This window comes from Suillus fuscotomentosus (assembly GCF_016647785.1).
Source record: "Suillus fuscotomentosus strain FC203 chromosome Unknown F5891scaffold_24, whole genome shotgun sequence".
Classification (NCBI taxonomy): Eukaryota; Fungi; Basidiomycota; class Agaricomycetes; order Boletales; family Suillaceae; genus Suillus; species Suillus fuscotomentosus.
The window spans coordinates 237,681-250,480 of NW_024539536.1; the positions used below are offsets into that span (position 1 = coordinate 237,681).

A 12,800-nucleotide genomic window follows, 5' to 3' on the forward strand; every position below is an offset into this window, starting at 1 on the left:
CGTCGCAGTCGTCGCAGCTTTGACAAGATCTATGTCTGTCACCGCACAGTGTGCGAGTTTAGGCCAGGCTTGCGGCACGACCAGCCAGACAGGCCTCATATGCTGCGACGACCTTTTCTGTGCGCCTACTGTGAGTATGAGTCGTTTGATTTGCATCCAAAATTCAACCCCACGACTCACCTTTGCGCCTTGTACCAACAGGAGTCCGGTAGTTCTTCTGGCACGTACTGCGAGGATCCTGATGAGCTTGGCAAACTGAGTATTGATGTTAGTGAATAAGGTGAGGGGACAGTATTGACCGGCGACGAGAAGGTCCTGGATGAAACTCTGAATGCCGAAGTTGTAGGTAGAGTCTAGACTGCCATGATGTTAGGACGGGTTACCGTTTTTGGAGTGAGAATGGCGGATCCTTGATTTTGCAAATTGGGAGACAGTTGGGCGAAAGCAGCGATCCATTGCTGTAGTGCCGTGCCTGTGGGCTGTGGAGGAGTGGGGATAATGAGTTCGTCTGCGGGAACGTTTGGTTCTCCTGCGTCTCTACGCTGCTGAAGGACTGTATTGTTAGCAACTCATCTAAGATTCTCGGCGACTATTTGATCATGAGTCATCTGGCTAGCTGACGTGTTGGGCGAGCCCATAGAGTTATTGGTATTGGAAGAGTTGCCGGTGGAAGAAGAAGAACTGGCCGAGGGGCCGGGGACGGGAGTAATGAAAGCCATAATGACTGAAGCGTTTCGTAATTGCGGGGTCGTCGATGTGGGGGATGAGCGCAGGGAACAAAAGAGAATGAGGCGCAGATTCTCGGACGAAGGTCTTAAGAAGGAGGCACCTTGAACGTGAGCTCGACTGTGATCGAAGCACGCGTTCTGGAGGATCTTCATGCGGTGAGTTTACAAAGGCCGTATTTCACGCGCACGTGTCAACGTTCGCAGGCTCACGATCCACTCTGAAACGGTCAATATGCGATAAAGAGTCAGACTCACAAAGGGAAAAGAAGTGAAGAAAGACACAAGTACCGGAGGCTCAGGCTAATCGATATCTTCCGGCCGACTGGTAGCACACGTAGGTATCCTATCGCCAACACACATCTCGTTCTCACTGGACGACACTTGCATTAATATTGTCAGTGGTTCTTCATCCCCATGCTCTGGATTATTTATCTGCCAACCTTCGGTTCTGCCTATACTCTCACCCTCAATTCAAGTCCGCTAGAAAGCGCAACCATTTTGATACGAGTGCCAAGCCTTGCCGTCTTCTGAACCCATTTTTCCTTCTAGGATATAAAAGCAAGGCCACTAGCAGAATCAGAGTCACTGCTCATCCCATATAGCCTAGCACGAGCCATGCATTTCTCATTCCTCCGAGTCGTCGCAGTCGTTGCAGCTTTGACAAGATCCATGTCTGTCACCGCACAGTGTGCGATTTTAGGCCAGGCTTGCGGCACGAACAGCCCGACAGGCCTCAAATGCTGCGCTGACGTTTTCTGTGCGCCTACTGTGAGTATGAGTCGTTCGCTTTGCATCCAAAATTCAACCCCACGACTCACCTTTGCGCCTTATATCAACAGGAGGCCGGTGATCCTTCCACGTACTGCAGGGATTGATGAGCTTGGCAAACTGAGCATGTCACAATAGTGAGTCTTATCTCTTTCGCGTTGGCACAGTGCTTGATCGCACGATATGCAGTTAGTTGCGGAGTTGATAGATGTGCTCACTTTCATGCAAACTTTCCTGACGCCTCGACCAGAGTCCTGAATAAATTACTGTAGCGTTGATAGAACTTCGACCTCGGGCTCAGGTCTCATGTCATTCGACTTGTGTACGTTTTACATCAGTAAAAGTAAAAGAAAATCACCGACATTGAAGTAGGTGTACGTGACATTCATTTGAAAGATGGAGTTGATGTCGAGGCATTGGAACAAGAACTAAAGAACAAGTCTCAGCGTCGTGAAGAGAACCACTCTGGCCGGATCTGAGCGGATCACGTGCATCGTTGACGTACTTCATCGTCACATAAATTTGTCCTAGAGGACGTTAAATCACTGACAATATTTGGTGGTGTCCTAAGTTCTCGTCAGCGCTAGTTGATGTGAAGTGTTATTTTGATGCACTTTGTAGCACGGATACCATGTCAGCGATTCGTGCTATCTATGTCGATAACACTAGATTCTTGTTAGTCCTGGCAGAATATGATTTTGCAGTTTATCCTTGGTTGAAAATCCACCAGTCCTCGTATTCTTCACGACGAGCACCTGTGAGTAAAAAGGCAAGGCGCACAACAGGAAGTTGCACAAGAGCGCGTCGATGAACGACAAATCTATTCTTCTCTTGGAGAATTCACCGGCGGACAACTACTTACCAGCATGGTGCGAAGTTGCCCGCCAAAAAGTACTGTACACCAACAAGAATCTCTGGATCATGCCCATGAAAGGAGCCGCAGCAAGATGATCTAAAAGTCAATTTCTACTATTTCTACCGCAAAAATAATGTACCCATACTTATTACGATAAACCAAGGAGTCGGGGATGGAGTCTGGAAAGTCGAGTTCGCCGGATAATTCAATATTCAGGGATGATGCGTGCCCTGGTTGGCCATGAGAAGGGGTAAAGAGAGGGCGCGCCGGTTGGTTGCTGCAAGTGTGTTGGAGAGCTGGGAGAACATGACAATGCATCAAATCGACAACGATGTAATGTTTTTACGATGCGATGCACAGACGATCGTGTCGTTGAAGATAATAGAATATTACAGGATATATAAATTATACGTCTGAACAATATTTCACGCTATCTCAACCGTTTTGGCTACATCCAGTTTTCTCTGAGCTTGAGTATCGAATGTCAAGATGTCCGGGACGGAAAGACGCTACCAGTAACGACGACGCCGGTGAGACAACATGTCGTGTCGAAGGTGTCAACATGCGATAAACACTCACAAAAGGAAAAGAAGCGAAGAAAGACACAAGTAGTACCGGAGGCTCAGGCTAATCGATATCTTCCGGCCGACTGGTAGCACACGTAGGTATCCTATCGCCAACACACATCTGGACGACACTTGCATTGTCAGTGGTTCTTCATCCGCATGCTCTGGATTATTTATCCGCTAACCTTCGGTTCTGCCTATACTCTCACCCTCAAGTCAAATCCGCTAGAAAGTGCAACCATTCTGATACGAGTGCCAAACCTTACCGTCTTCCAAACACATTTTTCCTTATGGGATATAAGAGCAAGGCCACTAGCAGAATCAGAGCCACTGTTCATCCCCATATAGCCTAGCACGAGCCATGCATTTCTCATTCCTCCAAGTCGTTGCAGTCGTTGCAGCTTTGACAAGATCTATGTCTGTCACCGCACAGTGTGCGAGTTTAGGCCAGGCTTGCGGCACGACCAGCCCGACAGACGACACGTGCTGCGGTGACCTTTACTGTGGGCCTATTGTGAGTATGAGTGCTTTGCATCCAAAATTCAACCCCACGACTCACCTTTACGCCTTGTACCAACAGGAGTCCGGTAGTTCTTCCACGTACTGCAGGGAACTTTGAAAAGTCCAGATGAGCTTGGCAAACTGAGCATGTCACAATAGTGAGTCTTATCTCTTTTGCATTGGCACAGTGCTTGATCGCACGATATACAGTTCGTTGCGGAGCTGATAGATGTGCTCACTTTTATACAAAATTTCCTGACGCCTCGAGAGTCCTCAATAAGTTACTGTAACGTTGATAGAAGACCTCGGGCTCAGGCCTCGTGCCATTCAACTTGTGTAAATTTTACATCAGTAAAAGTAAAAGAAAATTAGTGTCTTCAGTCGACATTGAAGTAGGTGTACGTGTCATTGAAGATCATTCGAAAGAAGGAGCTGGTGTCGAGGCATTGGAACTATAGTAAAGAACAAGAACCACTGAGGTACAAATAGCATGAAACAACGAAATCGGATAGGGGATCACGTGCAGCGTCTTCTCTACTCATCGTCATCGAGGACGGCAAGGAGCAGTTCTCTGTAATACTTCGTGGCGGCTTTTGTACAGAAGTCGCACAGTAATTTGCCTCAATTGGAGTATCTTGACCGTTCTCGGCTTTCATTCGACACCTCACCTCACCATCGCAGATAACAGATTCGTACTACTGCGGACGGAGTTGAAGCTGTATCGTCTAGGTCTTGAAGAGCAGTGTCATGATCACGCACCCTGATAGACTCCATGACACCATGTCAAGGACTCATCGGTTCTCTCGATCACTACGAATCCGTATGTGCCAGAACCACAAAAATATATAAGATACAGAAGTGCTAATGCTACTGCACGGTTGAAGGCTATGCTCCAATGTGAATGAATACGACTCTCTGGTCCATCGGTACTTTATCCTTGTCAACGGCTTTGGAAGCCTTATTCAGAGCCCTAGCTGCGTTCGTGCAATCGACTTTACCGCTAAACATTGCCTCATAGAATTCTTTCACCATATGGCGAGCAGTATTGTCATCCACCGCCCACATTGTACCGATGACACCTCTGAAACCAGAAAATTGCATCCCTGCAGCGAGATGGATGACCTCATCAGGTGCTTTCTTGTCTCCAACCGCGGTATGACAAGCAGACAGGAAAGCAAACTCCGGGTTTTCTGGTTCGGCTTGTATGATGTCTGAAAGCCGCAATGGCTTGTCGCGGAGAGCAAAGGACGAATCGAATGGCTGAAGAAAATCTTGCTTGCCGTGGCATGCGAGGTGGACCCATGAATTAGTTTTCAAGGCTTGAATTGCCCCGCTGACGGTTCCTTCATCCCCGGAGACCTCTGAGCATGTCATCGATGCTGGTACAAGGGATTTGACAAGCTCCAGCTCTGCTCCTACGGCCTTTAACTCCTTTTCTCTACTCCCGGAATTCGGTTTTGATTGACCTATGGAAACGAAGGACGGAGTATTCGACGCTACCTTAGATGCATTCTGCCGCCTTGAGCGTATCAAAGCAGAAAGAGTTGGTGTATATGACGAAATGTAAATGTTAGGCATGTTGCTGGCTCCCTTGCGGTATGGTCCGGCAGCATGAATGGGCAGCGAAGTGAGTTTCGAAGTTGGGCACCACCAAACACGAGACCCTTTCGACACGATGGTCAAAAGTACCTCAACAACAGGAGCCAACACAGCATCCCAAAGCCTGCGAAAGACAGGTATAAGTTGCTTTTCTCTCATTTTCTCTTCTCCAACTCCTGCAGTATTCCGCAGGACATTGCGGAAGTCACCAGACAGGGCAGCAATGCCCCCTAGCGAAGCATCAGGGAGTGGAATGAGTCGAGGAGGCCCGTCTTTGGTAATGATGATCGCATCGCATCGCTTTATGCTTGCATTGATGATGACGATGGGGCCGGCAACCGCAGCCGCCCTTAGCTCTTTGAAGGGCATCGGGGTCAAAAAATACGCAAATCCTTGTTTTTGCCGTATTTTGCTCACTACAGCGTCCCATTGCGAAGAAGTCTGACGATACTGACGTGCCTCTTCCTCCTGCTGTGTTCGTCTGAGTGTTGCAGTGGCAGGCCTGATAGCTGGGGAGTCAGACTGCCTTCTCCCAAGCTCAGTACTGAGCAACTCGAATTCATCTACAAGTCGACGCCCTTCGTCATCAACGACTCGCAAATCATTAATGGTTACTCGAAAGCGAGACATCTGGGACCAAAGAAGGCCTCTGCCTTGTTCTGAGAGTTCGACTGCTAGCTCGAGATTGCCTGCGCTGATCGCACAGGCGGTAGCATCTGCAGCGAGTGAGGGCGTATCACGCAATATACCTTCGAGCAAAGCTTTACAACGCCCAAAAACCGTAGGAGTGGCTATAACATGGCGATCAAGCAACTTTAGAGAAGTTTTGTATGCTTCCAGAGCCGAGGTATGGTGAAATTTGTTGGCGTCCGTTCTCCAACACAAAGCTGCAGTAAGTTGATCCCATGTGTGGATTCCAGGAGCGCTACAGGCCAGCTGGTGATACTGAAATGCCTTCTCCAGAAACGAAGCGTCCTTGGTTAGGCTGTAGTAATCTTCGAAAATGGTCGTGTACAGATGGTAAATGGAGAAAAACCATGGGTGCGCTTCAGGCATCTTCTCACTGGCCTTGGAAAGAAGTAAGAGAGCATTCCGAAAGCCGTCATCATCTTTGCCCGCTTTTGCCCGCATATGCCTACAGCTTGCTAGGAAAATCAGCGCAAGCGGCAGGTCGGGGTGACCTTCTGGCGAAATCGTCAAACATGTCTCAAAATGGGCAATCGCAGCATTCAAATCTTCGATCGTCTGTTGTTTTATATACATCATCTGCAAAGAGCGAGCAAGGTTTTGGTGGAGGTGAATGGCATGGGGGTGATTGGAGGCAAACATGGGAAGCGCTGTTTCAAACACCTTGATACTTTCTTGCAAATCATTGATGTCTTCGTGTTCATTGTAACGAGCAGAAAGTACAGTGGCAAGGGAAATCAAAATGTGCCGTCCCTCTGATTGGTTGGGATGATCCCGAGCCGCCTGCAGGCAATTCACAGCGATGTCCAGATCAGTAATATCATGTTGGTTTTGAAAGCGGGCGAAGATGGCATTTGCAAAATTGGCAAGACCATTTACCGTTGCCCAGACGTATCAGGTTGTTTTTGGAATTTTCAATTTTAGTGTGAGATACTTTTACGCCGTTTTACCGTCACGTGACGTCCGGATTCAGCCGGATTTCTGGAACCCTTCTGCTTTTGGGCAGGCAAGTCTTTGCATGCCGCTTTGCATTCTTTCTAACCAAACATTAGTTTATTATTCTAGATCTACTATTAAGTCATCTGTCGTTCCAAGGATGCAGGTCAATAATAGTGAAGACAAGAACTTTGAGGACAGATATTATACATGCCATAAAGGCATTTATAACGAGCGAGAGGGTCACGAGGAGTCTGATAGGTAAGAGTCTCAGTCTCTGGAAACAGAACTCTTTATTAATGAAACATGTACCTGATAGGTAAGACTATGTCGTGTCAGCATATGTTTACGATAAGGTATGGTATAGGTACTCATGTCTCAGTCTCTGGAAACAGAACTGAGACGCTCGTCTGTGTGGGCACTAGACTTTATACTGTGAGTGTTTTTCTCGCTATATTAGAATGAAACTTGATACATGTGCAGCTTTGGGCCCGATGTCAGCTCTCCCTTGTGCCTGCCCCTTCTCCCCTTGTGCTCGCACTCTCTATTTGACATCTCATGTCTTGCCATTGGCTCTCTTGGTCTTCTTCAACTCAGACAATTCGGATGACAACAAGCCATTCAACAAATCCTAGCAGGTGAAACCAAGATAAAGACTGTTGTAAGTCTTTCCTGCTGTACTGTACTGCAAACAGGCCTTCGACAGCATGTTTTTTTCAGCTCCCAAGGATGATCATAAAGTGAGATGGACAGCACGAGAGTAGTGTTGAGAGGCATGTCGGACACATTGGATTAGGTGCAAGTGCATCGTTTCTCAGACATTTGCTCATCATCGGCCGAACATCATATCAAAAGGTCTCAGATTAATTTTCATTCATTCGTGCTCTACCTGCACATAAAAACAGTCTCTCGTAGAATTAGGCATCTCAGTCTTCCTCCCAGATACTGAGATGTAAGTGCTATTACCTTCGTATAACGTACCAGCTACTAACAAAGACTTAGTACATATTTGTTCTAGGTACTTATAGCACCTGGAGTCTTCCTCCCGGATGCTGAGATTACATATTTGTTCTAGCTCTCGTCTCAGCTGTGTGACCCTGTCTAAGAAACCTACAAGTAGAGATAGGTGTTTAAGTGTGTCAGCTCTTGGGCCAGGTGAAATTGATGCATGTATGGTTGTGACAGCCCTGTGACACTGTAACAAATTCTAAACAACTTTGGATTTTAGTTAATGATCAACATATGAGTGTCTGCCTACATGCGTACAGGCTCTATAGTGCTGTATTCACTTCTCACCAAATTTGCAGTGCTTGTCAAGTTGTCCTCTGTCCATACTACTAGTATGCATCTTTCCTGTAGCATCTGCCTCGTGCTGACAATCACTAGTGCTGCTGTGGTCCAGTCCTGAACCATGGTTCAAACCGGACTTTTGGTCCAGTTCTCCTGTGATTTGGTCCACGGTCCAGGTGTCAGCCAGAACCAGACCATAATATGGCTCTCGGTTCTGGCATTGGGCGAACGGTTCAACTTTGGTTCGGACCGGTCCCAAACTGTTCTGAACCGTGAACCGAAAGAAGCTTGTTGAAGTGTGCTTTGACACTTCCTTTGATGATCCACTTTGGCCTCAGGGATTCTCAAGCTTCAAGATTTACTTGTTTCCATCAAATGCAGAGGCCCATTGACAAGGTAAGTCATGATATGCACTGTTCAAACTGACGAATCAGACCACACATCTCATTTTGCAACTCCTCCTGCAAGCCCATTGTCCCACTCTCACGAAACCACTGCCTCCACCCCTAAAATCAATGTGCCAACAAAGACAAAGGCAACCAAAACCACTGAGTTTGAGGTGTTAGGTGAGTAACTTCTTCATCTTCAATTATCTTGCACCCATTTTCTCATGCTTGCTCTCTTGTACCTGTCCTCTTGTGCCTGTTCTCTCGTGCTAACTCTCTCCCACCTGTTCTCTCATGCCATGCCCCATCTTTCATGCCCTCCTACTTCTTGATATTGAGACCATCGACTGCGGCACCACAACAAGTCCTACCTATGTTTTTTTTTGCTCATTGTAAATAAATTTGGTTCGGTGTAGGGATTCATTTCTGGCTGGGCTGGTAGAGACTGTTTTTACCTTACCTTATGTTGGCACTTTGTAGCTTACATAAGCAATCAATCTTTTCACCAGTTACCAGTATGAGTCTGAGTGCTGAGCAAGTTTCTATGATATTTCCTCTCCTCTGAGCCTTAAGCCTAGTCCAGAAACCCTTTAGGGTCGAATAGCAGCTAGGTTCTGCAAGACCCAACATTGTTCAGACTCACCATCTGAATTGTTGTACCTTCATCGGTTCACATTCAAACCTGAAAATGACCAGACCTGACCATTCTGAACCATTTGCCAAGGTCCAGTTCGAGGTTCGTCGAGTCTGGTAGAACCAGACCTAGGTCCAGTTCTTGGTTCTCGCTCGACCCTCTGTGAACCGGACCGAACCAGACCACAGCAGCACTAACAATCACAACCTGCATTCAGTCTTCCCAAGTTGATAGAGGAAGCCTCGTCCATCCACGCACACACACACTGATCCATAGCACAACCATCCAAGACTCACAGACATTTCACCACCCCCCCACACACACACACACAAACTAGCTTCGAAGTTCTGTCTCTTAGCACTAGCACTGTCCTCCTCATAGATTTGTTTGTTTGTCGTGGATTCACATGCAGCTGGTGGGACTCAACAAGATAATTTGATTTGTTTGGCAAATTGTTCATCAAAAGGAACTCGAAACATAGATTGCATTGGCCGGCAATGAGAAAGAATGCAAAAGCAGCACACAAAGACTTGCCTGCCCAAAAGCAGAGGGGTTCCAGAAATCCGGCTGAATCCGGACGTCACGTGACGGTAAAACGGCGTAAAAGTATCTCACACTAAAATTGAAAATTCCAAAAACAACCTGATACGTCTGGGCAACGGTACCATTGGGATAGTCTGGATGGTAGGTAGCCAAAGCATGGGTTTCAACAACGTGAGCTAGGTGAACTAAGCATTCATCGAGATCATCCAGGGGGCCGAAGACTTGATATCGCAGCATGAGAGCATTTCCGAGACCCGAGAAGGTAACACAGTGGTCATCCTGACCAGGAGGGCACATCTCGCATGCCGTGCGATAGTGATTGACTGCGCAATTAAGATCATCTGCGTTCCCTCCTTGCTCAAAGCGAGCTTGGAGTGCAGATGCTAGTCGAAACAGAACACGGGGAAAGGCTTGATGACCTCTAGATAAATCTTGCATTATGTCCCGATAAAATGAAATGATGTGCTCCAGGGTGTTCATGCCCCCTTCATGGAAATATCGCTGTAGGAGAGCATCTGCACGAGGACCTGATTGAAGATGTGGCGACCTGGGACATCTCTGAGCGCTAAGTCGCAGTAGTCAATTATCTTCGTCAGATCTCGAACGTCCCGTCGCCGAGAAAACCGTGTAGACAAAACATTGTTAACACGAGTCAACAGGGGAAAGTAGTTAGCACTCTTCCTTGGGCAGACACATACGGCTGCCTCAGAGTGCTTGACAGCATCATCGAGATCAGCGATATCCCCACGCGTTTTGTAGCGCAGGATAAGGCAATTGATCCAGACCATAAGTACAGGCATATGTTCTGGGTGCGAGGGTATGCACAAAGCCATGGAAGATGCTATGTGTGTTATAGCGAGATCAAGATCCTCAGGAACGCCGTAAACCTTGAAGCGACTCATTAGAGCGATCGCGAGACCACGGAGGGTGGAGAAGCGATGTGCATGTGTGGAGGACTGATTGGCTAAGGAGTTGGTATAGAGCTCGATTGAATATTTGAGGTCATTGATATCTCCATTCTGCGTAAATCTGACATTGACATCGCCCGCATAGTTGGTGAGGAGGGATAATCGTGTCGGATCATTGTCAGGACAAGTTGTCAGTGCAACGCTATAAAAATTTATTGCTGTATTCAAGTTCTGCAAGTCCCCATTGCACTGGAATGAATAACGCAACAAGAGTCCCATGGTCATGAGAATTGTTGGGTAAGATGGACTTGAGGGCGAACAAAGTTCCAACGCTCTGCTGTGGTAGGCCATTGCACTGGTGAAATCATCCATGTTTCCTCTATGAAGATAGCGAGCACAGATTGCAAAGGCAAGGTTCGACAGAGTCAAACAATGGCTTGAGTGGCCAGGTGGTCGCAGCGACAGACATTCTTGGTGGGTTTGAATCGAGAGATCCAGGTCTTGTGGGTCTCCGGTCTGCTCAAACCGACTAAAAACTGCGAGAGCATAATTGTTGAGGAGGTTGTGACGATATGGGCTATCTGGAGGACAGCTGGAGGTGGCGACGCTATACATCATAATGGCTTGTTCGATATCCTCGAATTTTCCATGACACTCAAATCTCCTACGAAGCATTCCTCCCAAGTTAACCACCACAGGGACGTAATGTGGTGATCCAGAAGTCGATGATTCTAAAACTATACTCCAGTAATGTACAACTTGTTCAAGGTCGGCAATACTATTCAAATGCTGGAGACGCATATAGAATGCGAAACCGAGGCTGTTGGCGCAAGCAGCGTGATTTTGACTGCCAGAGGGCAAGCCACTGTACCACGCTGAAAGGATTCGGATGGCCTCTTCTATGTCTTCACCTCGATGTGTCTGTTCGTAGTTGCTCATGAGGTTTTCTGCTTGATCATTCAACATCTCCCAGTCCATAGTATTTCGAGGACCGGTTCCTGAGTGATTATCTGCAGACTTGAGACCAAATGATTAGAGTATGACCTCGTGCGACAATGGATGGGTCATACAGGTGTGAGGCACCTACTAGCAGCTGTATCACTCCTGTAGATGGCACATAAGGCTCGACCAAATCTCCCAAAAACTTATTCAAACCTTGAATCTTCATTCTGGGAATATGTTAATCGGACAGATAACGAAACACTCGGAGGAAAAACCTACATCCAATCACACTTTTTCGATGTTCCCACGGTCTAGAGTTGTCTGTGTCCGAGGGCATGTAGGAAATGGCCGGTCTGTGTTAAGTCTGCGCAGACTCCGCCTCAAAGTCTGGGGGACACGTCTGAGTGTGTTTTGTCGGCAAGCTCCGGGTTGTCTGACATCATCACTCCCGCCACTACGCCAGCCACTGTGACACTAATCCCATCAGCTACCCCCGTCAGTGGCTAGCCACCCCTGCCATCTACATCAACCACCCCGTCAGCACTTCAGCCACCCCTGTGTCACACTTCAGTAGGTGCAATCAACGACGAGTCCGATTGATGACATTCCGCAGGATGGCACCTGGAATACTTGGCGGCTGTAGAACTGTAGTCGATGATATGTTGTCTGTAGGCACGGCGGGCAACGTGAAATGGCGGGAGAGGCTGATGGCGAGATGGCGGGGGACTGACACTAAATTATGACATAATACAGCGGGCAGACAAACATAGACTTCCCGGCACTTTCCGGACAACTGCTGGCAGACCCCCAGACTTTAAGACAGAGTCTGTGACTTGTCTGTATAGACCTCACGCAGACTGGCCAAATCCCGCACTTTCTGCTGTGTCCCTCATTCGATAAATCACTGGCAGGATGTCCTATATAAGTTCTCGTCTCGTTGATGTGAAGTGTTATTTTGATGCACTTTGCATACTAGATGCGCGTTGGACCTAATTATCCTCATCGCACCCACCGAACGCGATTGTGTACGCACCATCAAGGTCGTCAAGTTTCTACGCAGCCGGGGCCACAAGCGCTTAGCGGGCCACATTCGAATCTCGAGCGTTCATAGTCCAATCATGCTAGTCTGTACTGAATGGCACGCCTGATGCCAATCACTCTCAATTCTAATTCTTCCGCACCGACCGAAGGCAACTTACGCACTATCAACGTCGTCAACCCTTTCTACGCGGTAACCACATCCTCTGATTCCCCAACCTCCAACTTCACTTTTCCACCAAGACTGGCGCTCTCTTCCAATGGCCTTTATCACCCACCACCTCCAGCGTGTCCTGGATGCACTCCCGACAGATAACTCCACCATCCAGGTCCTCAACGAAAAGGTGCAAAAGTCCAACGTCGTCGCGTATTCGTGTCTCGGACTTCATGCCATTGCACCACTACTATCAAACTCAGT

General features: G+C 47.7%; 2 protein-coding genes across 2 annotated transcripts; both read right to left on the bottom strand.

Annotated features, from left to right (window-relative positions):
* Window positions 1–4,189: 4,189 nt before the first annotated feature.
* On the bottom strand, window positions 4,190–6,581 carry F5891DRAFT_273622 (CHAT domain-containing protein). Its single transcript, XM_041371156.1, has one exon. The coding sequence runs from the start codon at window positions 6,345–6,347 to the stop codon at window positions 4,305–4,307; it is 2,043 nt and encodes a 680-aa protein (XP_041226504.1). The 5' UTR covers window positions 6,348–6,581; the 3' UTR covers window positions 4,190–4,304.
* A 2,412-nt stretch (window positions 6,582–8,993) lies between these two features.
* On the bottom strand, window positions 8,994–11,570 carry F5891DRAFT_979828 (uncharacterized protein; the record flags this gene model as incomplete). The annotated part of the gene is made up of 5 exons (XM_041376936.1): window positions 8,994–9,158; window positions 9,248–9,363; window positions 9,476–9,995; window positions 10,193–11,419; window positions 11,490–11,570. The coding sequence occupies 5 exons, from the start codon at window positions 11,568–11,570 to the stop codon at window positions 8,994–8,996; spliced, it is 2,109 nt and encodes a 702-aa protein (XP_041226505.1).
* Window positions 11,571–12,800: the final 1,230 nt, after the last annotated feature.